Here is a 26,341-nt window from a genome sequence, read left to right as displayed (position 1 = left end):
AGGTACTGAGGGTGACTGCATGCAGACTGCAGCACCATCACGCATCCTGGCTGTGCACATTGATCCCATTTGCTATTCTGCAGGTTCAGCTAAGAAAATTGCAGCGGCAGTAGACAGAATTGATTATAAGGTAACAAAAAAGGTCGACAATATTGAGATTACAGGTACAATTTTATTACTATTTAAATTATAATATGAATTAACATGAAATAAATACCCTATAATGAAATGAAAAGTTTGGCGGATGCACACAATATGTCGTGCCAAATGTTGAGCATTCAACCTGAATGCAAATTGTGGCCATCATTACAGGTTCTGTTTATTCTTGAACTGCAGTGTAAAAACAGATGGGCTGCATGAGTGACTCGGTGTCTCCCAGGAGGGTGGAGCCATTCTGCAAAAGTCTGCAGGTTTCCCCCCATTTTGTGTTGTTGCTGCGTCAAATGATGAGCCGCAGCACCCTGACTATAAAAGCACCTGTCCGGGCCAGACATCACTCGCATCTCACTTTCTGTCCTTCCCGCGCACTCACCATCACACACTCCTGAGCTCCACACACACGCACACACAGTTGCGCTCTCTCTCTCTTCTCTTCCCTAAGGTAAAGGAAACATGAGTTACTCCAGCGACATTTACAGCAGCAGCTCCTATCGTAGGATCTTTGGAGATGCTCCCCGGTCAGGTCGAGTGGGTCTGGGCGGCAGCAGCAGCCCGTCCCGCCTGCACTCCGCAGGATACCGCAGCAGCCACCGCAGTTATGGCTCCCCTTCTGTGGTCTCCTCCACCACCTACCGCAGGACAGCGGCACCCGGCCGCGTCTTCTCCTCCATCCCGGACGCCATGGATCTGACCCAGTCCACCGCCGTCACCAACGAGCTCAAGATCATCCGCACCAACGAGAAGGAGCAGCTGCAGGGCCTCAACGACCGATTCGTATCCTTTATCGAGAAGGTCCACAACCTGGAGCAGCACAACAAAGTCCTGGAGGCCGAGGTCACGCTGCTGCGCCAGCGTAACAACGAGCCATCGCGCCTGCACGAGCTGTATGAACAGGAGATCCGCGAGCTGCGGGCGCGCGTGGAGGAGCTGACGCACGAGAAGAGCCAGATGCACCTGGACTGCGTGCAGATGAACGAGACGCTGGAGCGGGTGAGGGAGAAGCTGGAGGAGGAGAGCAGGCTGCGGGAGGAGGCGGAGAGCGCCCTGAAGGGCTACCGGAAGGACGTGGACGACGCCACCCTGGCGCGCCTGGAGCTGGAGAAGAAAGTAGAGTCTCTGCTGGATGAGATTGCCTTCCTGAGGAAAGTTCATGAAGAGGAGCTGCAGGAGCTGCAGGCGTCCCTGCAGGCAACGCAGGTGAACATGAATACAGAGAAGCCCCGAGCAAAAATGTGTAAAAAAAAAAAAGAACAAACAAACAATATATGCTTGTAAAGAACGTCTACATAAATGAATCTAAATGTGCATGAAGGTTGAACTAATGGGTTAACGGCCTGACTTCTTTAATCAGACTTAATTTGAAGTAAGTTCCGTTTTCAACACATTTGTTTGGTTGAAATATAGACGAGCTCTCGCCAACATCCGACCATCCAATACCTTTGTAGGACAGCCCCGCATTGTGACGCACTTTTAAATATCCTCGAACGCTGCGAATTTTAATATAAAATGACATCACGTTTGTCATATTTTAACCCGTCTTTAAAATGACATCAGCTCAGCTTATGTAAACCACCAAAAACACGGGTTACTGTTCCACTCGAACAACCAAGAAGGCGTTTAGGTTGTGAAGTCTAACTTATAGGAGCTTTGAACACATTTCCTTTGCACCTTCCTCACCCTGAGCCCTCCACTCTCTGAGCACTGCGCACTGGGAAATTGATGACTCTGCAGTTCCGTTTCAGCACCACGCGCTATCCCGCCCTCTCTGAGCTCGCGGGAGCCTCCCTGCAAATCCACTCGCCTCGTCACGCAGCTGCCCTAATCAAAATCTTCAAGCTAATAAACTTTTTCGTGACTTAATTGAATTGTAGGGATATGATGTCCTGTTACTTGTAAATATGAATAGCGTATATGGCTCCTTAAAATGAAACACATAAGTTTATAAGTGGTGAGGTCTTTAATGTTGGAGTACGGCGCCCAGTGAGCAATATTTCAGAAGGCGTCATTCTCACTGATAAAGGTTAGGGGGTAAAGAGGGTGAAAGGTTGGGAAAAAAACCGGAATTATAGCGCATAAATCCAGGGGTGCGGTCGTCCTGACGGACAGCAGGGAGCGCACTCTGCTTGAAGTATGCTGCTCCCAGAGACAACATCGCTGCTCAGAAATGTACTGATTAAAATGCACAACTTCACAACGTGTGTGAAAAAAAAAACATAAAAAAATGAGTGCAGTTGTGAAATATCATTGGCTTATGTTATGACAGACTGTATAGAAAAAGTGACAACATGCACTACTGCTAGGTAGCGTGTTAGTCAGGCTGTGGTTGCTGGGTAGATTTGTCCAGTGTCTCTACACTGCCCCGCAGGGAACATGATTGTCATGGAAGATATTGACTGCAGTTTTCTGCAGCAGAAGAGCCTGAGTCAGTAGTCTTGCAATCTGTCCTGCAGCAGTTAAGTGGACCGAAGCTCAGTACAGAGCTCACCTCATGCATCTGTAAAGACAGTCCCCAGCAGGGATGCCTCATTATGGTTCCAATGGTGGAACTTTACATTTTGGTCCGCTGAAAAAAAACCTTTTTACTCTTTCTTTAAATGTGAACATAATAGCCTGTAAATGCATTCAAAAATAGCTGTACTAATCGTCTGACACCAATGGAGCAGCTGCTCTGAAACAGGTCCTGGACAGGGGTTAGTTACACTCCAATGACCTTCTCAGCTCCCCTCGCTCTCCTCTGAAGGGATGTACCACATCTCAGTGTGGCAGAACATCCCCACCAGTCAAACAAAATTAAGTACTTAAAAAAAACTTGTTTGCAAACTTTGTCTGCTTTCCTTCATTAAGGTGTCAGTGGAGATGGACATGAGTAAACCGGATCTGACTGCGGCCTTGAAGGACATCCGGGCTCAGTATGAGAACCTGTCAGCCAGGAACCAGGTTCAGGCCGAGGAGTGGTACCGCTCCAAGTTTGTCACTGTGACAGAGGCTGCTGCGCGCAACCAGGATGCCATCAAGCATTCAAAGGAGGAGCTGAGCGAGTACCGTAGGCAGGTGCAAGCCCGCACCCTGGAGATTGAGTCCCTGAGGGGGCACAATGAAGCTCTGGAGAGGCAGATTGCTGAGATGGAGGACCGCCACAACCATGAGATTGGAGAGATGCAAGTAAGTAAATTATTCATGTACTCTTAGCAACACAGAGGATCAGATGAAGCGTGTTTTTAATGATCAGTTAATAATATAAGTTTATTGTTAGAGGGGCTACAAGATTTCATTCCGTAACTTTTGTTGCATGTAGGACACTATTCAGGAGCTGGAGGCTGCCCTGCGAAGCACCAAGGGAGAGATGTCTCGTCACCTGCGTGAATACCAGGACCTGCTGAATGTCAAGATGGCCCTGGACATTGAGATTGCTGCTTACAGGTCAGGTTATTTTCCAAAGTAAACATCAATAATCCTTTTAGGGAGAGCGAACCAATCCACAATCATTGCAGAGCATTAATAATGTTTATCAAAACTGTCTTCACATGGTACATTGTTTATGTAATTTCAAAGAGTAGAAATAAGTAATGGTTGCAGGTTACCATTATATTTGTGAGAGTAGATTACTCTACAACATACTGAAATGGGCATTCTTTTGAAGCAGAAAAAACAAAAAACTGTAATGTTAGAAGCATGAAGTGCAAAAACTCAACTCTGAATGATTTTGGATTTGTGTTAATGGGTCTCTGATGACCTGAGGGGTCTAAAATGGTTCATAGCTGACCAGTAACTCTGACATGTCTATAGGCCTAAGCCCATTCAGTGCCTTACAGATACATAGATTTTAAATTGTGCCCTTGAATTAAAGGCTTGTGTGATGTGATTCACTTTCCTGGTGTTGGTCAGAACTCTGAAAGCAGCATTTTGAATGAGCTGCAGTTGCTGAATTGATTTTTTTACTGACACCTGGCAAGACACAATTATGGTATTCTAAAATACTGGGAATAAAATCATTCTGTGTCCTCATTTGACAATAAACTATGTCTTAAGATGGTAGTAGACAGGCTAAGTAATAAACTTCAATTGGTTATTATAGTGTAGCTCAGTACATGACAACAATGAAGGTTTCTGGTATGCGCTGTAGTTTTTAGCCCCACTCTGTATAGCTGAGTTCTACCTTGCATCTTTGGACTCTAACCAACCACTTCTGTCTTGTTTGCATTAAGTTCGATGAAATTCGAAGTTTGAAAGTGACCCAAGAATGTAGTCTTGTGGAACCCCACATGTGATCATTTTTCCTATTTATAAATGCCAAATGATCCAAAGTAGTCCCAGTCTCCCAAGTAACATCAGAGCCAATTTGGAAGACAGTTTCATCTACTTTTGCAGTCCATCAATCAGTATGCCATGGTCAGCTGTTTTAAACACAGCCTATGAGATCCTATCCAATAAATTAGTTTTTAAAGCATCATTGTTAAGATTTGGGTCATTTAAAACTATTACCAGTGCAGTCTCAGTTCTGTGGTCAAAAGCCTGACTGGAAAGCAATACAGAGATTGTTTTGTGAAAACAGAATATGTTTGCTCCAAGTTTACTAGGTTACATATGAGTCTCTAATTAACTTGATCACGGTAAAGCCACATGTTTTGTTGCAGGATAACTGTACATTCACCTTTGCTGCTTTTTTAAAGTCAAACAAGATAGATTGAGGCAACTGATCTGATAAGACAGCTTGCAAACATTATTCATATTACAGAAAACAATTCCTCATTCAAAATGACATGAGAAACTTCTCAAATCCAGACTGCAGGGAAGCCACGTCCTTTACCCTCCTCATGTTTGCCTCTCTGTCTGCACAGGAAGCTGCTGGAAGGGGAGGAGTGCCGCCTCAGCTCAGTGGGCAGCGCCATGGTCCAGTCTGGCTACCCTGGCTTGTCCTACACAACGGCCCGCACCTACGCGCTAGGAGCTTACAGGAAGCCCAAGCCAGACGAGGAGGAAGAGGAGGCAGGCGAAGAAGAGGAGAAGGAGGAAGAAGAAGAGGAAGGAGAGGAGGAAGAGGGTGAGGAGGCAGAAGGAGAAGAGGGAGAGGATCAGGGGGAAGGTGAGGGAGAAGGAGAGGAGGAGGAGGAAGAAGGAGAAGAAGAAGAGGAGAAGCCAAAGGAAAAGGAGGAGAAGGGGAAGGAGAAGGAGAGCTCCACCGGAAAGAACAGCAAGAGCTAAACTGCTTGTGTCATCAACATCAATAACTCATCTTACATCCCACCGACCACCTCTGGGTCTGCTTCCTGTTCATGTTATCTCCATGTTTCCCACTCAGTCACACACATCCTCTCACATTCACACGTCTCTGGATCTGCTCTGCAGATCAGATGGGATCACTTTAGACATGGTCAGATGGAGAAGTAGCTTTAGCAAGGAATAAATGGTAACTACAGTAGCAGAACAGTTCAAATATTTATTCTGTCCACTGATGTTCTGTTTTCACAACTCTGAGGTGCAGAGGGCCAGCATGATGGCCACAAAAGGGAAAAGAGATCCAAACGTGAATGTTTCCTCCTGCAACATGTGCCATTGATGATCCATGTCCACAATGAAAAGAGCAACCCCAACTAAGAGGTTACAACGTAGTCAGCACACAGTCTTTGAAGATAAATGCATAGATCCTGAAGCATGAGAAACAGCCAGTCCAACTTTAATGGTGCTATTTGATTTTTACATATACAAGTTGGGGGAGTCCGTTATGTGAAGGACTTTATCATAGAACACAGCCCCACCAGCTTATTCCTAAATGTGAATGTCTGCTTTAAAGCAGAAATATCAGCAGGAAAAAATGCTTTCATGTTGGTAGGATTTGCCAAACTCACATTTCGAATGCTCCAACTCATTTCAGTCCACTTAGTTCTGCTTTCACCCTGCCTTTATTTGCTGCAGCATTGCAACCCTGAGCTTGGAGAAAGCTTTCTGTGGAAGGGTCTGAGAGGGAGTGTGGTGCTGAATTAAATAGTAGAGCTTTAACTGCTGCTGTGTGTTTTTTTTGGGGGGGGGACTATAACCAATCCCTACCTTTGATTGATTCATTTGTCAAAGACTTTCTTTCACATGTTATTAAAAAACACATTTTTTGTTTCCTCTCATGTAAACACAGTAGCCCCTTTGTTTCATTAAGCTCGACCTAGGAAAAGAGTTGGTGTATGTGAGAGTCTGTCAGCTGATAAATGTTGGGTTTTATGGTGTAGAGTCATAAATAAGGGCTATGTTCACCATGACTTCCTTTCACTTTGCCCTGAAATCTTTTCATTGCTACTGTTCTTTATTTCTCTCCCTTGGTTTTGTTTTTGTTTTGACAAATAAATCAAGCAACAGGTCTGAATGCATGGCCTGACAACTGGAGACTGAATATTAGCTGGATGAGAAAGATTTCTGCTTGTTGTGTGTTCAGTTAAAAAAATAAAATTAAATAAAAAAAACTTGCCTTAACCATAAAGGAAAGTAAAATAAAACATGTTTTCACCTGAATCTGACTTATTCCTGGTAAGACAGAAGAGTGCTGACACCTTCCAGATTCTGCTATACAACTGTGATTGTACATGCTGCTGTTTCCTCTCAAAGCCAAATAAAGACATTTAATAAACAAAACATTTCTTTTCTTTGTGTAAATAGTTGAATAAAACCAATCAAAAAGCTTGAAAACATTTACAGTCTAAAAAGTGGGTTTTTTTAACATTTAAAGTATTTAGATACCGATTTGTAACATAATAATTCTAAAGGCTATTGCATGGTTTTTTCTTAATTATGCATACCTGCATAAACAAGTACACAAGGAAAAGCTGTTCAATTCGAAGGAGGGTGGTTGCTCTGATCATAAACGATGGTAAATGATTACTGTAAAAAAAAGATTTATTGAAAAAAACCCATCTAAAACTGTAATAACTAAACACACTAGGAACGTGAGGGACCAATCTGTTCAAAGAGTACAGTGTTAAGTTCCTAGGTTTCACATTGTCCTCTAATCTTAAGTGAGGTTTAAAAATCAGTCTTATTGTGAAAATTGCTCTCCAATATCCTTTTAGAAAGGCAGTTAAGGAGGATTTAAGTGGCAAATGTTAGGATGCTGCACTCTTACTCTTTCCTTACTTTCTCTATGCATCAAAATTGACTGGCCTAAAATATCCTAGGTTTAATTACATATATAACACTTACCTTCTGGACCGATGAAACAAGCAATCCCCCCCTGCTATTGCTTTCATTTAAACACAATGTTGCATAAAAAAAATCTTCCTTCAATAAAGAATGAGATACTAAACATTCCAGGAGCAATTTGGTGAAGAACTAAGCGTTTTCCAGCATGTCGAAGACAGATGTTTTGGGTTCAAGGCCACAAAACCCCCCAGATCTTAATTCAAAAACTTTTTATTCAATTCTCATAAAGTGAGTGAATAAAAAAGGGATAAACTTCCAACACTAATAGGATAGAGTGGAGCAACATTAGTCAGGATTTAGCCGGTTAAGTCTTTTTAGATTTTTCATAGCACTGTAATTCAGATCTTAATAAATTCACATTGACTGAGCTGTGTTCCTTTCTTATGCGTCCACTGACAGGAAATCTGCTTCTATTTATTTTTCTTAATGGCACTCCTTTCTAACATTATGCATGAACTGACTATTTTAACTCCTTTTACCTAAACTGCACATGGCAGAGTAAGGAAATGACAGAATATCTCTAAGAAATAATTGTTTTCCAGTCTAGCTCCTTTCACAGCCTGCCTCATTACCTTGCAGGGTGCAGTCAATAGCTCCTTAGCAAGCAAGATAAAGTCTTTAGTTTGTTCCTGCTGGCTCATCTCTGCTTCTGCCTGCCAGTACCGAGAGTTAAGATAGGGTGGGATAAGATGGGCAACAGATGCCAGCACACGCTCACCAGCACAGCTGTCAAAAACAACAACTTAAACACGAGCCGAGATTTTTTTTTTTATCTTCTTAGTAAATAAACTTCATTTTTTTGTTGTTAGTTTTCTTAACTAAAGTGGAGAGTTTTTTTAGTTACCGTGCCCTTAGTGCTATCAGTAGTTTTGGACTTCAGTCCATTAAAGGTATTGAAAGTTACTTGATAAAAGTCTTGGGACTATCATGGCTCACTGTATTCACTTACTTACTGAACAACAGACAAGTGGATAAGGTGTTTTGTTGTCTGATGAGCTAACCCCTCCATCCTACTTCCCTATGTCTAAAGGGATTGCTCAATCCAGCTCTCCATCCAACGGGTCCGGACTTCCCTAAACCTGAAAGGTCTTACTAAGCAGGTTTAATGAAAGTTCTGTTTAAGCTGGTGTCGAGAAATGACTAGCCTAGCCTCTGACAGCCTTCATACAAAAGTCTCGCCCGTCTTCAACTGGAGGTCTGGACGACTGAGTAGCCTACTGCAGTCATCCAAACTTTCAACACTCACTTTTGTTCACGGCTGCTCATTCCCTAATATTACAACTGGCTCTTGGTATATAGCTAGGTTAATTTTAGTGGCTCGGCACGAGCCCCAAGGGTGCTGTTTTAAAAAACTTCGCTAAGGAAACCTATAAATACCTCCTAAAATTTCTTAGAACCAGGCAACAAGACTTTTTACCACCAATGAAAAACCAACAATACGGTGACTCAAATAATTGAATGTCCACGATTTAACTAGAATTTTATATGCTTTCTTTAATTAGTAATGCTTTTGCAGGGGTCAGTAACAGCTTAAATTTGGCAACACAAAATAATTTCAATAATAGAAATGAATCAATCAACTCACCTGTCTTTCCTTGATGCTGAAACTAGTGAGTTTGAAGAGGCTTTGAAGACGGAGGCTCATCCATGCACCTGATGGAGAAGTTTCTTCAGGTAACGAGTGGTTTCTTGAAGGGAATACGACTTAATCTTCAGTTTTCTTCCTTTAAGTGGCAGGCACTGATGCTCCAGGCTTTAATGGTTAAACAGGATCTTTGTTGTTATATGTCTCCGAAGACAGTAGTTTCCAGAGGCTGAAGAGTTGAAGGAAACCCGGAGACATAAATGAGGTTGATTCAGGACTTCCAGAAGCCTGAAACTTAGAGCAATCAGCTGTTCACCGATCAAGTTCACTTCTGTTGTCTGGATAAAAAGGCTTTAGATGAAATCAGATTCTTAATCTTGAGGCACAGTCCTTTCTGGGCCCACGGGTTGATCCTCTTTTTTAATGCAGTTGATCAGTTGGCCTGTGTCTCTGTTCCTTTTTCCATCTAAGCTTCTTTTCTCCAACCAATCTTGTTCGCTGGTCTTCAGCGAGGAAACAACCCTGTTCCCTCCTTCAGCATTGCGTTTATGGTGCTTGATGCTTTCACCAATCAGCCCCTTATTAGGCTTCTCAGTTATTGCGCAACCTATTCGGCTCAGCTGCTTGATTATTGCTCAATACTTTAGTCATGGTCACTGTGACCTACTGATTCTGTTTCTCAGCCTTGGAGATGCCAATAATAGCCACGCAGCTGGTCTGTAGTCGCATCCTCCCTTCCTCCCGTTTGCCTTGAAAAGGTTCGCTGTCAGCACGCAGCTGGCTCTCGTCACTCCCAGTCATCCTACAGTTCTTTCCTTAATCTGCTCAGTTTTAAACTTTACACAGCATTGCACATTCCATTCTCAGCTTTCTGCATTTACTTTAAAACACAGTTACAAAACCATCACTTCATTCTTTTTATTCATGCTTTACAAATGATTCATGTTATATTTCTTTCATATATAGCTGATTTAGAATGTCAAACCTTAATGTTTCCTTCTCTAATTCTCAGTTCTTAACCAAATGTCAATCATACATCTTTTAACTTGTTAATCAAAGACTACTAATTTTATTCAATACATGTGAAAGAATATAAAATCATCATACATCATTTCTTTGGATATACTTGTTTATACTTCTGCAAAAGATAAGACAGATAACATGTGGCTAATAATATGGGACTCCACACAGGCCTCTCCAGTCTCTCAGCTCCAGAATATGAGAACAAGCTTGTTTCATTCCCTACTGCCTCAACTGTGTGTTTTAATAATTATTGCATGGATTACACATAAAGATATTTATTGTAACTTTTATGGAGTTAACTGTGAGCAGTTACTAAATGTTGCATGGATTACATGGAAAGATCTCACCTTATTTTGACAGGTGATAATTGAATAACAAGTCTCAAAAAGATACTACCAACAGACAAACAACATTTGGAAGTGTATTTTTAGAGGATACGTTCCAGCAAAGACCTGGACCAGCACCTGAGAGAGGCATCCCTCTTTAGCTTATCATCTCTGTATGCCAAGTTATCAAGCTATTTCACGCAACACAGTAAGTATGGCACAACTGCAAACCTGCCTATTCATGGTCGTCTGCCGACACTGAGAGGCAGAGCAAAGAGGGCTTTAATGAAAGAAGCAGCCAAGAGGCCTTTGGTAACTCTGGAGGTATTGTGATCATTACATGTCTTTGTTTTGAGTTTCTGTCATGTTCTCTAGTTGTTGCCATTTTAGTTCATCCCTCTCTGTATTAGTTTCTTAGTTCATTCCTGTCTTCTTTGCACATTTAGATATCTCTGTTGGATTCTTCCCAGTGTTTCTGTTTCTCTGTTCAGCTCCTGTGTTCATTACTCTCCTCCCCTCAGCTGCCTGCCTTAATGAGGAATAATAATAAGGAAATTGATAAGGAAATATTATTTGCCAATCAATAATCTTTTGAACAATTGATCCTATTGTTCCTAATCACATGAAGTTTGGAAGTTTGGCGATGAGCCAGATAAAAATATTTGGCCCTTCTGGTGCTAGCATCAACGGTTAGCAGCTTTAGCTAACAAAGGAAAGCTTGCAGCTTATTCACCACTCATTTAAGTCACACGCTACACACTGTAGTTTGATTGTTTGTTCTGATATTTCTTTGAGCTTTCTGTTATTTTGGATACCCCCTCTCCCCCTCACCGGCCCGCGCCAATAAAGTTCATTCAAAGAAGCCAAATGCTACCTCATCTTGTTTGGTTCTGGCCCTGGAATGACTGAGTAAGTAGGTCTCCAAATACCTTAGGGGCCTACATGGCTTATATTTGACAAGCAACTCAGAAATGTATTTCTGTATTACTGCTGCAGTAATCAAATCGACTAAAGATAAATGCATGGATGAGTATTTTGAACTCCTGCTGAGACATTAGCCCTTTAATCTTGGAAATGTTCTTCAGGTGATAGAAGGTGGACTTATGTCACTTTTCTGTTAGTATCTACCTGACTGGACTCGGGTCGGGTCGGCTCTACACAGTTTGGTAGTCCGTTAGCAAGGCAGCAATGCTAGCTTACTATAGTGGTTATGTATACAGTGAGCCCAGCATATAATTTAATGGTTGAAGATATTAGTTATAAAAATATGCTGTGCCTATTGGCATCGGTCCCTATAAATCAGTGAACGCAAGTCCTCTGACGTCGCATTTTCAGCAGGGTCAGCTGTGCCGAATCGCTCTGAATACTGACTAGTGGAAAAGGCGTATTAGTAATTGTGTTTATGTGCCTCTGGAGATCCAGGTCTGAGTCAGTCACTACACCTGGATGATTTTGGGCATGATCAGTGTTTTTAAGCTGTTGTAACTGTTGAAGCTGTGTATTTACTCTTGATGGTTTCTCATTTGGTCTAAAAATAATTATTTCAGTTTTGGTTTTTTTCAGCTGAAGAAAATTATGGCACATACACATATTGATTTGTTCTATGCATCTACCCAGCGCTCAAATGGGTTCATAGTCACCTGGTGACATTGTAACGTAGAGCTGTGTCATCTGCATAGTTATGGTAGCTTATCTTGTTGGTTGCCATAAGCTAAGCTAGGGCAAGCATGTAGATATTGTATAGGCGGGGCCCCAAGATGGATTCTTGGGGGCCTGGGGGGAAACACCTGTATCACATAAAAACCTAATAAACAAGGTTTGTTGTTAAATTGTAAGACAATGCAGAGAAGTCCAAAGTGTCTGTATACTTTCTGGTAAATGTCTGTGTGCTACTTTAAACATAACAGGCAGAACTTGAGTATCACAATCTGGCTGTCGGACAGTGTTTCTGCTGTTCTTGAAGAGCACATTGAATGCTCAGTCAGAAGCGAAGTGAGGGAGGGGGATGGAGAGAAGACAAATAAAACAAACCCAACTAAACCAAGATCATGACTAGAACTATCAAATGTTTCCAGTGAATTATTTATCTTGACATTGTTGTAAATATGAATCTGAGAATATTATTTGATAATGAATATTAATATTTTAATATTTTATCAAATAATATTTCGGTCTGTTAAGGGTTGTCCTGTGAATACCAGCCCAGTAAGGCGATGGTATTAGGACAAAATAGAAAGGTGTGAGACGAGCTCTGACATTATTGAACAGCATGAACTCTGCACATATATGGAATGAATTCACACGATTTCTTAAAATACAAGAATTTATGAACAAAAATAAGTCAACTCAAAGTCAAACATATTTCAATCAACAAACTCTTTACTATGCTAAAACAATCCAACTAAACTACCAAGCAGAATTAAAGAATAACGAAGACTAATGGACTATGTACAATATAAACAAGTTGCATCTCTAGTCGGATTTTCAATTAGGTCAAGTAATTCTTGAATCTTTTTATCACATGCAGCAAGGTCAAATTGATTTAAAGCATCCCGCTCATCTGGAGACAAACGGATGAGATCAGCAACCACCACCTTCTGCATCTCCACGTCTGCTGAATTCATAATGGAGTGTGATTCCATCATTCTGGCAGACACTACAAAACAACAACAAAGTTATGAGAATGTTGCTAAAAGCAACAACATCTAACAAATGTATGTCCAGCTATATATGTATACATATATTGGAAACATTTGAAAATAAAATGGGTGCACCAGTTGATCATTCAACCTGTGACTTATGACAACACTATGCTCCAAGTGTTACGATGCTACTCCTTTCTCTAAGGATATTTGTGATTTTAGTTAATTTTTCACCCTTCTTGGGAGGAGCTAGTGATTAGACACTACTCTTAACCTTTAAGGGAATTTTGTTTACAATACAAAGGAAAAAGAAAATTGCTACACCTCCTAAGTGTAATAATTGCAATTTGACTTTTGATTCACCCCCCTTTATGGCAGGCAGGGTGATTAGATTAAATCCTGTTCTTTCAAACCATAAAACAAACTATAAAGTTCCTGAATTGATACATGCATCAAAATTAGGTCAGATACTAAACTAACTGCAAAGTCAATTTAGTTTCAAATTGTGGTCTTACACCATACACAGCCACTGGATACAGATGTGCAGCAACTGTCTGGACAGTGAGGTTAACTGAAGTTAAACCAAGTCTCAAGTTATTGCTTACACAGAAGAAACCAGACTGAGTCAGAACATCTAAAATTTTGCTTATGTAGCAGAGTTGATTGTTACTAGCACGGAGATATTGGAGTTATTAATTTTGACGAAAGTCTAAATTTGTGAACTCCTGGAATGTCACGAGTTATACTGTTCTCTTAAATATAATCAGTGACATCTGATGTTAGAACTCTGATGTTTTGAGTCCTATTGTGACCAGTGACAGCTGGTTTTAAGCTAATCACTTGGTACATCTATAATGTGCAGTTGTGGTTTATTCATTCACATTTATGTACAGTGTAAGATGTTCATGATAATGCCCACCCAGGGACGCCACTATGTTGTAAATATGAATGTGAGAATATTATTTAATAATTAATATTAATATTTTAATATTTTATCAAATAATATTTCGGTCTGTTAAGGGTTGTCCTGTGAATACCAGCCCAGTAAGGCGATGGTATTAAGACAAAATAGAAAGGTGTGAGTCAAGCTCTGACATTATTGAACAGCATAAACTCTGCACATATATGGAATGAATTCACACAATGTCTTAAAATACAAGAATTTATGAACAAAAATAAGTCAACTCAAAGTCAAACATATTTCAATCAACAAACTCTTTACTATACTAAAACAATCCAACTAAACTACCAAGCAGAATTAAAGAATAATGAAGACTAATGGACTATGTACAATATAAACAAGTTGATTAAAGATGATTAGAAATCATGACCAAAAAGAGTGATGCAACATTACCATGCAATGTTTATGTTTGAGAAGCAAGGATTATCTTGAAGAATCCGGAAATTAAGTTAAGTTAGTCGTGGAACTAACTTAGGCAATAATCAGCAACATCTAGACAACCCTTCACAATGCAAGATCAGATAAAATATTATTTTAATAAAATAATGTTTTAAATAATGATCTGCTGAATAAAACCAATCTCCTGGATGACTAATTCTCAACGGTGTCTAATTAACTGCCTTTATTTATTGAAATAATATTTGAAGAAATATTATTGAGTATTTTGGAAAAGAGCCAAATCTTTCTGGAGAAATGGGGCTTAATGGTCTTTACTTAGTTATCAAATCTAGTAAATGATGTTCAGGGACTATTATTCACTAGCTTGAAAACCAACAACCTTTCTTTTGAATAGTCTTTAGTAGCACATGTTCTCTACCGGTTAGCCGTTAAGCTAACAAAGAAGCGGATAGCTTAGCACCAGAATCAACACATACCTTTGAAATACCAGGATTAATGAAAGGGTTAAAATGCATAAGCGCGGACGGCGCGTTATGAGCAATGTTCTGGTTAAAACCACCCTTTAAATAAAGTTTATCTTAACATTAAAACATACAAAGAACACAGAACCGTCACGTGCCGTAGCTAGCCTACTAGCACTAAGATAGCCAGGTTCCACAAAACAAAACTTCATAGAATGAAAATGTTCAGATTATTTCATCCTAACTGTTAATCTGCCCAAACCTAACCTCTGACCATGGTGAGGGAATGTTGTCCAAGGGCGAAGTTTGAAGAAGGTATCCACAGTCAACAAGCGGTTAGTTCGGTAGCTAACCTCTGCGTTCGCTCTATGAACAAAAGAGTTAGCTCCGGAGAGCTGGCGGCTCGTCCTGTCCGCTGTAGTTTCTGCCGTCTTCCTTCAGGCCGGGGCTTTTCTCGAACACCGTTTGCGTCTGCGGGGCCTCGGAGAGACAGTCAGCAATGCTTGTACCTTAATTATCCCCATTCATGAATGAAAATACCGGATACTCAGACAGTATTTAATTCTACTTAACTTTACATATGACCGATGATCGTATGGCTTTGGATCCAGTTGAATTTATGTCTTTTTGCCAGCAAAAGACATCAGCGCGCTTTCCTCCCCTATCCGGTCCCTCTGGAAGGCCGTGTGGAAGAGAGCGATATGTGGGAAGGGTGGGGGTCTTATACGGGCAGTGGCATCATGGGAAGTCCTCTGCTACCCCCCTTTTCCACTTCGGAGTTTTATTGTTGAAATCCATGGCTGTAGGTCCCAACAACATGAATAAAAAGGCTTCAGCCATGATTGAAATTTCAAAGGGAGTGAATCTGATATTTTTGTTATTGCTGACCAGAAGGAAGTCAACATTGCTGCAGAGCTTCAGGATAAAACCAAGATGAGGCTTTTGACCACACCCTGAATACCTTAAAGGGGGTATCAAACAGTGCTTTTGTTATTCCATGCTACTGCATGAGTAGGTTGCTCAGCTATCTGAACCCAGAATCATTGACAGTCATCTCCCTGCAGTGACACAGAAAGTCCAGACTCAGCATGGACCAATTCAGACTGGGAGTGTGCCACATTTACTTAAATTAGAGTCCGATCAGCTCAGCAGGCTGGTGGTCCCGGATGGACATTCTGTGGACTCGTCCTTCATCTGGCCGTGCTGCTGCTATCTGTCCTGAGCTTAGCTGTCAGCAAATTCTGTTGTGAAGCAACTGCATACATAATTAAACCTCTCCCTCCGCTCGGTTCTCCCGGGACCATTTGAGATAAAGCCATAAACACTGCAGCACAACATTTCAGAGCCACCCATTCCTGCTCAGGCTGCTGCAGTCTCGCAAGCATGTCCTTGGGTTACTGCTTTTTATGAGACTTAAACACCTGCACTGTTAAATGCTCTTCATGCCTAACTTTCTATGAGGTTTCTGCTGTTCTACTCAGTAACAAGAATGTTTAAGTTGTCTGTTTTTAAGTTTAGACAGAACTGGACAGTTTTTGAGAAATTAAAGGAAAAGTTAGCATTTAGCATGATGAAAGACGTGGACTGCTGTTGCAGAACTTGTATCATTGTTGTTCCTAGTCCTCTCGTCCTTCTTCTGTCTCCATGTCTGTCTGTGTCTCCCTCTCCTTCTCCTCCTATCCCTGTACCTCTGATGCTAAATTTAGACTCCTGCATTGCAGATGTCCCAGAGCCCCGCAGTTCTTGAGGAGCCCCGGCCAAAATTTGGGCCGTCTGTGACTCGGAGCCACGAGAAGCAGAAACAGCAAACTGACTGTCCAACACAGGAGGGCACAGTCACACCACGATGGCTGCGTGCAGCAAAGAGATTGCACTGCAGCACAGGATGAGACAGTTTAAACCTAAAAGCACTGCAGTCCTAATCTTTGGGTGGGTGGGTCTGAAAGCTGTTATGCCAGTGTGATATTATTGCACAGTTTTCTCTTTGATATCTCTTTGCCATCAGGTGAAGCTACTCATTTAATTTCTAAAGCAATATCAGCAGAGATCATTAAAAAAAAGCAAGAAAGAACACATTTATCTTGTTAACTTGTCTCTCGTCATAAAACTTAATATAAATGGCAGAAAGAACATAAAAACAAATGAGAATCTGAAGATTCCAAAATAAACATTTCATATTAGTTGAGGAATTTTATGAGCCTCTGTGTGGAAACACAACTTTTTGTAAATGTTCCATGTTTGATCCCTTATTCATGATAGTGCAAGTAACTCTCAAATTTAACTTTGTGCATTAAACTTAGTTGGAAGAATATTTGTTGCACTGCATTCAAATGTGTAGCAATCATTAACTTCTACAGACAGAGCCTATTGAGCTGTTGTATTTGGGCTGCAGAGTGCTCTCCTCTTCCATTCCTGCTGCAACAGTGGTAGGTTATTAAATATTTATATCTGCAGGCTGCTGACAGGCCGCAGAGCAACCATATCAGCACACATCCACACATGGTGTAGCAAATAGAGCTTCTGCTACCATCTAGTGTTAAATGTCTAAATAACGCTAGATTTTAAAGATGATTTTCAAACGCTGACTTTCACCCATAAGAACCTGGGCATATTCGTCGATACATAAAGTTGAATGGTGTAACCCAAATAAACTGACCTGACAAAAAAAGTAATTCAACCACTTAGTTTCAGTGTTACCTAATTACATCAATCAAATGAATGTAAGCGTTCAGACCTCTCAACATCTACTGACCCTGCTCTGTGATTTTACATGACCTAAAACTTCGTGAATGAGTTACTGTCAGGCGGCAACAGATGACGCTTCCACACTGGAATTCACTGTTCCTCAGGGTGACCTGTGGTGTATGAGCTTCCATTAGTGTCAAAAATATGTATATGTGTCTATGGTTATGTTTATGTGTCTATGCACATGTCTATGTGTCTATGTAAGCTGTATATGTAATGTGTCTATGTCTATGTAACACGTCTATGTGTCTATCTATGCTGTGAATGTACTGTGCTTATGTTAAGTGTATATGTAAAGTGTATATGTTGAGTGCATATGTTAGAATAACACTTATATAGGCACTTATGTTAGATGTATATGTTAAATGTACATGTTAGGTGCTTATGTTCAGTTTTCAATTCAATTCAGTTTTATTTATATAGCGCCAATTCACAACACATGTCGTCTCAAGGCACTTCACAAAAGTCAGGTACATACAGTACAGACCAAAAGTTTGGACACACCTTCACAAAGACGTTTACGAAGAGTTGTCTTTATTTTCATGACTATGAATATTGTAGCTTCACACTGAAGGCATCAAAACTATGAATTAACACGTGTGGAATTATATACTGAACAAAAAAGTGTGAAACAACTGAAAATATGTCTTATATTCTAGGTTCTTTAAAGTAGCCACTTTTTGCTTTGATTACTGCTCCGCACACTCTTGGCATTCTGTTGATGAGCTTCAAGAGGTAGTCAACTGAAATGGTTTTCCAACAGTCTTAAACGAGTTCCCAGAGATGCTTAGCACTTGTTGGCCCTTTTGTCTTCACTCTGCGGTCCAGCTCACCCCAAACCATCTCGATTGGGTTCAGGTCCGGTGACTGTGGAGGCCAGGTCATCTGGTGCAGCAACCCATCACTCTCCTTATTTGTCAAATAGCCCTTACACAGCCTGGAGGTGTGTTTGGGGTCATTGTCTTGTTGAAAAATAAATGATGGTCCAACTAAACGCAAACCGGATGGAATAGCATGCCGCTGCAAGATGCTATGGTAGCCATCCTGCTTCAGTATGCCTTCAATTTTGAATAAATCCCCAACAGTGTCACCAGCAAAGCACCCCCACACCATCACACCTCCTCCTCCATGCTTCACGGTGGGAACCAGGCATGTAGAGTCCATCCGTTCACCTCTTCTGCGCCGCACAAAGACACGGTGGTTGGAACCAAAGATCTCAAACTTGGACTCATCAGACCAAAGCACAGATTTCCAATGGTCTAATGTCCATTCCTTGTGTTCTTTAGCCCAAACAAGTCTCTTCTGCTTGTGACTTGTCCTCAGCAGTGGTTTCCTAACAGCTATTTTACCATGAAGGCCTGATTCACACAGTCTCCTCTTAACAGTTGTTCTAGAGATGTGTCTGCTGCTAGAACTCTGTGTGGCATTGACCTGTTCTCTAATCTGAGCTGCTGTTAAGCTGCGATTTATGAGGCTGGTGACTCGGATGAACTTATCGTCCGCAGCAGAGGTGACTCTTGGTTTTCCTTTCCTGGGGAAAGGAAGACCCATGTGAGCCAGTTTCTTTGTAGCGCTTGATGGTTTTTGCGACTGCACTTGGGGACACTTTCAAAGTTTTCCCAATTGTTCGGACTGACTGACCTTCATTTCTTAAAGTAATGATGGCCTCTCGTTTTTCTTTACTTAGCTGCTTTTTTCTTGCCATAATACAAATTCTAACAGTCTATTCAGTAGGACTATAAGCTTCGTACTGTATCCACCTACTGCACAACACAACTGATGGTCCCAACCCCATTTATAAGGCTTGAAATCCCACTTATTAAACCTGACAGGGCACACATGTGAAGGGAAAACCATTTCAGGTGACTACCTCTTGAAGCTCATCAACAGAATGCCAAGAGTGTGCGGAGCAGTAATCAAAGCAAAAGGTGGCTACTTCGAAGAACCTAGAATATAAGACATATTTTCGGTTGTTTCACACTTTTTTGTTCAGTATATAATTCCACATGTGTTAATTCATAGTTATATTGCCTTAAGTGTGAAGCTACAATATTCATAGTCATGAAAATAAAGAAAACTCTTTGAATGAGAAGGTGTGTCCAAACTTTTGATCTGTACTGTACATTCCAATTAATCCTAATCATTGAACAGTGCAGTCAGATTCAGTTATTTATTCAAAGAGGATAAAAAGGTTTTCTATCTAAGGAAACCCAGCAGATTGCATCGAGTCAGAGACTTGTAGCATTCACTCCTCCTGGATGAGCATGTAGCGACAGTGGACAGTCACTGGCGTTGACTTTGCAGCAATCTCTCATACTGAGCATACATGTAGCGACAGTGGAGAGGAAATGTCCCTTTTAACAGGAAGAAACTTCCAGCAGAACCAGGCTCAGTGTGAGCGACCATCTGCCACGACCGACTGGGGGTTTGAGAGAACATAGCAGAGACACAAAGAGAACAAAGAAGCACTGATCCAGGAATACTTTCAATGGGAAGGAAAAGTAAATGTTAATGGATGTAGCTCCTTTAGTCGTTTCATCTAGAAAGAACAGATAAACTCTGAGCCAGTTTTCAAGGTTAGAGTCTGAAAGAAAGCACATAGAGTCGGTCACAGTAGAAGCTCAGTCAGTAGCAATGTCTAGGAGAGAGAAAGGGTTAAACATTGAAAGACAGGGCCAGGCCATGTGGATCATCGTTAGAGGGTGAGCATTAAGTTGTTGCAAGCAGAGCCTTGGACGATGCCCCTCTCCAGAAAGATGTCACAGGTAGACACAGAGTCAGGCCAGGTGTAGCTTCTAGGAAGAGAAAAAAGAGAGACAACAAAGTTAAAAGCTGAAATAACAGCAAATAATGAAAAATTGGAGAGTAGTGTGAGAATGTAGCGAAAAGGGTGAACGTGGACAGTATGTCCTCCAGCAGCCTAAGCCTATAGCAGCATAACTACAGAGAAAGCTCAGGATAACCTAAGCCACTCTATAAGCTTTATCAAAAAGGAAAGTTTTAAGCCTAGTCTTAAAAGTAGACGGTGTCAGCCTCATGGACTAAAACTGGGAGCTGGTTCCACAGGAGAGGAGCCAGATAACTAAAGGATCTGCGTCCCATTCTACTTCTAGAGACTTTAGGAACCACCAGTAAACCTGCAGTCTGAGAACGAAGTGCTCTGTTAGGAATATATTCAATTCAATTCAAAAATACTTTATTAATCCCAAAGGGAAATTAAATGTTGTTGTAGCTCATTATGAAGGTTTCTTCAAAGAGCTGTTGTAGATGCTGATGGCTGTGGGCAGGAAGGATCTCCTGTAGCGCTCCGTCTTACAGCAGATCTGAAGAAGCCTCTGACTGAAGACACTCTGTTGTTGTAGGACAGTCTCATGAAGAGGATGCTCAGGGTTCTCCATAATGTTCTTCATTTTATGAAGAATCCGTCTTTCCACAATGATCTCAAGAGGTTCTAGAGGAGTCCCCACAACAGAGCCAGCCTTCTTTATCAGCTTGTTGAGCTTTTTTAAGTCCCTGGCTCTGATGCTGCCTCCCCAGCAGATTATGGCAGAAGACATCACACTCTCTACAACAGAACATATGAAGCATCTTGCTGCAAACACTGACGGTCCTAAGCTTTCTCAGGAAGTACAGTCTGCTCTGTCCCTTCTTGTAGATGGCTTCACAGTTGCATCTCCACTCTAGTCTGTTGTCCAGGTGAACACCGATGTATTTATACTCCTCCACCACCTCCACTTCTTCTTCCATGATAGAAATAGTTTTTGACTTATTCCTGTTTCTCTTAAAATCTACAATCATGTCCTTTGTTTTAGTCACGTTCAAAATGAGATGATTGTTTCCACACCATGCCACAAAGCGGTCCACCACCTTCCTGTACTCAGCTTCTTGTCAATCTCTGATCCACCCCACGACTGCAGAATCATCCGAGTATTTCTGCAGATGACAGGAGTCTGTCTTGTACTGGAAGTCTGAGGTGTACAGAGTGAAAAGGAATGGTGAGAGTACAGTCCCCTGTGGTGCTCCTGTGCTGCTGACTACCTGGTTAAACTCATAACCCTTCAGTCTCACAAACTGTGGTCTCTTTGTAAGGTAGTCTTTGATCAAGGAGATTGTTGAGGCCTCCACCTGAGTCTTCTGGAGTTTCTGACAAAGCAAATCAGGTTGGATTGTATTAAATGCACTGGAGAAATCAAAGAACATAATCCTCACAGTGCTGCTGGCTTTGTCCAGATGACAGTGGGTTTGTTGAAGCAGGTGTATGATGGCATCTTCAACTCCAACTCCATAGCAATAAGCAAACTGAAGGGGGTCCTGATGCTTTTCTGTTTGCTTACTCAGGTGGGCCAACAGGAGTCTCTCTAGGACCTTCCTGATGTGAGATGTCAGGGCAACAGGTCTATAGTCATTGAGGACTGATGGGTGAGTTTTCTTTGGTACCGGAACAAGACAGTAGGTCTTCCACAACACCGGAACCTTCTTCTGGGTCAGGCTAAGGCTGAAGAGGTGCTGCAGAATCCCACAGAGCTGCTCTGCAAAGGCCTTTAGGACTCTAGGGCTGACATGATCTGGACCTGCAGCCTTATTCCGATTCAGTCTCTCCAGTTGCATCTTCACTTGACTTCTTGAGACACACAGGTGGAATGGGGAAGCAAAGGAAGCATCAGCATCTTCTGATATGGTTGAAGGCAAACATGTAGAAGCAGAAGGGTCTAGGGCTGAGGTGGAAGATAAAAAAATTGAGGTGTTACTGGACAGCTGTGGGTCCTGTGGGACAAAGGAGGGTGGAATGTCTGTTTGGCTGTGAGCAGGAGAGGAAGATGCAAAGCTTGTTTCTGAACTGAACCTATTGAAGAATGTGTTCAGTTCATTGGCTCTGTCCAGACCTTCATCGGTCCGATCATCCCTCTGCCTGGAGCCCGTGATCTTCTTCATCCCTGTCCACATATCTCTGATATTGTTTTGCTGGAGCTTGCTCTCCAGCTTCTTCTTGTACACCTCCTTGCTGTCTCTTATCCTTATCTTGACTTTAAGTTGCTTCTGTAAACTCCTCAATAATTCTCTGTCTCCCTCTCTGAAGGCTCTTTTTTTCTTGTTAAGCAGGTCCTTCAGGTCACTGGTGATCCAAGGTTTGTTATTGGGGAAGCATCTCACGGTTCTGGTGGGGATGGTGTTATTCACACAGACGTTTATATAGTCGGTTACACACTCAGTCATGGCATTGATGTCCTCTCCATGTGGCTGGCACAGTGCGTCCCAGTCTGTAGCCTCAAAGCAACCTTGCAGAGCTTCTTCAGCTTCCTGTGACAATTTTCTCACAGTCCTCTTTATTACAGGTTGCCTCTGAACAAGGGGCTTAGATTTCGAGCAGAGAAGAACAAGATTGTGATCTGATTTGCCTAGAGGAGGTCTTGCTGTACAGATGTATGAGTCCTTGACATTTGCATAAAACAAATCCAATGTTTTGTTTTCTCTGGTAGAGCAGCTGACAAACTGTTGAAATGTTGGAAGTGTAGCAGAGAGTGAAGCATGGTTAAAATCACCAGAAATTGCCACAAAAATATTGGGGTTTTGTGTCTGTAGCTTAGCAACAACTGAGCTGATGGCATCACATGCAGTGTCGGCAACAGCGGAAGGTGGAACGTAAACTGTTGCCAAAATAACACTGGTGAACTCTCTGGGTAAATAATATGGACAAAAACTTACTGCCAACAGCTCAATATCTGGACTGCAGAGATGACACTTCACAGTTACATGTCCTGGATTACACCATCTGTTGTTCACAAGTACTGCCAGTCCACCTCCTTTACATTTGCCGCTCCTCTTTAAATCTCTGTATGCTCGTATGGTTAAAAAGCCCAGCAGAGAGACGCTGGAGTCAGGGATCCTGCAGCCATGTCTCAGTAAAACACATAATACTGCATGCCCGGGACTCTGGCTGGGTCCTTTGTAGGGCTTGGAGTTCATCCAACTTGTTTCCCAACGATCTCACATTGCCCATCATAATCGACGGAAGAGATGGTTTGAACTTCCTCCTTCTCTCTCTTCTCTTAGCTCCTGCTCTGCATCCACGGCGTCTCCTTTTCAACTCATCAGGGATCTGGGGTTGTAGTTGAAGTATTATTTGAGCTTTTGAGATATTAATCAGCTGCTCCCGGTTGTAAGAAACAACCCCGTTGCCATGGCAATGCATCATAACAAATGTCCAAAAATAGAAAGTATTAGGAAAAATCCTCCAAGCTGCACAGCATCTGACACCGGAGAGGACAGTGTTCCAAAAAAAAATAAAAAAATCAACTGTATCCACCACAAGAGGAATAGTTCCCAAAAAAGAATAAATCAGAATCAAAAGTAACAGAGCTACTCCAACCTGCTGCCACCTTGAGCAGCGTAATTCTAGAAACAATATGGAACAATATGGAGCAATCAGATCTCTGATGTATGACGGAGCTAGATCATTAAGGGCTTTTTATGTCTGTGTTAAGTGTATGTTAAGCGCTTATGTTAGTCCCCACCTCCCACCAATACCCCACACCCCCCCAAGCACCCTGCACTTCCCCTCAACCCCAGTGAGCTTCTTTTTGCAGATGACGTGGTCCTGCTGGCCCCCTCTAGCCAAGACCTACAGCACGGACTGGGGCGGTTCGCAGCCGAGTGTGAAGCGGAAGATGAAAATCAGCTCCTCCAAGTCCGAGGCCATGGTTCTCGACCTGAAAAGGGTGGCTTGTCCCCTTCGGGTTGGAGGGGAGTTCTTGCCTCAAGTGGAGGAGTTTAAGTATCTCGGGGTCTTGTTCACGAGTGAGGGAAGAATGGAGCGGGAGATCGACAGACGGATCGGTGCGGCTGCCACAGTAATGGTGGCGCTGTGCCAGTCCGTTGTGGTGAAGAGAGAGCTGAGCCGAAAAGCAAAGCTCTCGATTTACCGGTCGGTCTACGTTCCTACCCTCACCTATGGCCATGAATTCAGGGTCATGACTGAAAGAACAAGATCCTGGATACAAGCGGCTGAAATTAGCTTCCTCCGTAGGGTGGCCGGGCACTCCCTTAGAGATAGGGTGAGGAGCTTGGCCATCTGGGAGGGGCTCGGAGTAGAGCCACTGTTCCTCCACATCGAGAGGAGCCAGTTAAGGTGGCTCGGGCATCTATACCGGATGCCCCTGGACGCCTTCTTCGGGAGGTGTTCCAGGCATGTCCCACCGGGAGGAGGCCCAGGGGACGGCCCAGGACACGCTGGAGGGACTATGTCTCTTGGCTGGCCTGGGAACGCCTTGGGCTCCCCCCGGAGGAGCTGGAGGAGGCGTCTGGGGAGAGGGACGTCTGGGCGTCTCTGCTGAGTCTGCTGCCCCCGTGACCCGGTCCCGGATAAAGCGGAAGACGACGAGTACGAGTACGAGTCTATGTTAAGTGTATGTTAAGCGCTTATGTTAGTCCCCACCTCCCACCAATACCCCACACACCCCCAAGCACCCTGCACTTCCCCTCAACCCCAGTGAGCTGCTAGAATGGTGATGACACTGTATCTGTACTTTTGCAACCACCCATCCCCTCACGGGGATAAAAAAAAAAAAAACAGAGGAGGGAAGTCAGTATACATGGAGTAAAAAATAAATACAAGTCCCAGAAATATTTAAAGTAGCTTTACTAAATAAAAGTATCAAAAAATAAAATACCATTATTAGAGTAATCTTGAAATAAATTGTAATATAAATAAAGTTTAAATGCATAAATCTGGAAGTAAGTAAATACATGACAAACTAAAAAAATACATTTTCTATTATATATTTTGTTTTGTTTCATGGGGGCAGTTATTTATTGAATATAGTATTTATTAATAATTTATAATAACAGTGTTTCTTTTCATTTTGAATTAAACGGCGCCTAACATGTACATCTAACATATACACTTAACATAATCACATAACATACACAGCGTACATAGACATAAGCACAGTACATATACAGCTTACATAGACACATAGACATATTTTTGGCACTAATGGAACCTCATATTGGTGAGACCACCTCCTCCAAAAGGTTTCATACGGTTGTTTTGGTCCTCAACCATAGTGCAATTGCTGTGGGTTTTAAGGACTTAACATCTCAGGTGTGAAAATACCCTTAGTCTCAATGAGCAAACGGCACACGGTTGAAGTTAAAGTCCCAGTAGAATTTATTTACCTCTGCATGTTTATTTTTGTGATGGCAGGACAGAAAAAGATTTTTTCTGGTTTCCCTGCCAAGCAACCAGTTGACATGCAGAGTCTAAAAATTGTTATGAAGACTTGGGAAACTTTAAGAGTCCACTCTTTGCTGCAGTACTCAAACACTGAGGTTTGGGGATTTGTTTTACCTCCCTCACCATCCTGCACAATGTGTGATGTCAGGATAAACATGAGCCTTGCTCCAGCCTAGTACAAAGGGGCTAAAAGAAATATATCAAGTCAGTTTTTTTTTTACCTTAGGGACACATGAAGTATAACAATTGTTGGGGGTACTAATAATGGTAATACTTTCGATTTTGCTAGAAGCAACTATTTCTTAAAAGCTATTTTTTTCTCATCATACAGAAGTACTCAAATAAAAAAAAAGTTAGTGTGGGATTATGGTGCTGCAATAAAATATGATTTGATTTTATTCTACATGTCTTTACAAGGGTGCAAATAAAAATGGTAGGAACACTGAACAAAACCCGAACACTCATAGCCAGAATTATGAATTAATGTTCTAGTTTGTTTACTTTATTTAAAACAGACAATGCACTAAATTGCACTAGCACTTCAATCTATCATGTAAATATGTAGGATTTAGTCATTAAGGCACCTGGGCAGTTTGATTGTATAAAAGCAAATTATCAAATTAAA

General features: G+C 41.9%; 1 protein-coding gene across 1 annotated transcript; it reads left to right on the top strand.

Annotated features, from left to right (window-relative positions):
• Window positions 1-222: 222 nt before the first annotated feature.
• zgc:65851 (uncharacterized protein LOC321113 homolog) lies at window positions 223-6,777 on the top strand. The gene is made up of 4 exons (XM_047382355.1): window positions 223-1,356; window positions 3,004-3,321; window positions 3,455-3,579; window positions 4,998-6,777. The coding sequence occupies exons 1-4, from the start codon at window positions 613-615 to the stop codon at window positions 5,359-5,361; spliced, it is 1,551 nt and encodes a 516-aa protein (XP_047238311.1). The 5' UTR covers window positions 223-612; the 3' UTR covers window positions 5,362-6,777.
• Window positions 6,778-26,341: the final 19,564 nt, after the last annotated feature.

This window comes from Girardinichthys multiradiatus, chromosome 12, assembly GCF_021462225.1.
Source record: "Girardinichthys multiradiatus isolate DD_20200921_A chromosome 12, DD_fGirMul_XY1, whole genome shotgun sequence".
NCBI classification, from domain to species: domain Eukaryota; kingdom Metazoa; phylum Chordata; class Actinopteri; order Cyprinodontiformes; family Goodeidae; genus Girardinichthys; species Girardinichthys multiradiatus.
Note: the sequence above shows the minus strand (reverse complement) of the source record. Positions and strands in the feature narration are given on the sequence as shown.

Coding starts and splice junctions, on each gene's coding strand:
- zgc:65851 (XM_047382355.1), top strand. CDS start 613: ATGAGTTACTCCAGCGACATTTACAGCAGCAGCTCCTATCGTAGGATC. Junction 3,322..3,454: donor ATGAGATTGGAGAGATGCAA/GTAAGTAAATTA, acceptor TGTTGCATGTAG/GACACTATTCAGGAGCTGGA. Junction 3,580..4,997: donor ATTGAGATTGCTGCTTACAG/GTCAGGTTATTT, acceptor CTGTCTGCACAG/GAAGCTGCTGGAAGGGGAGG.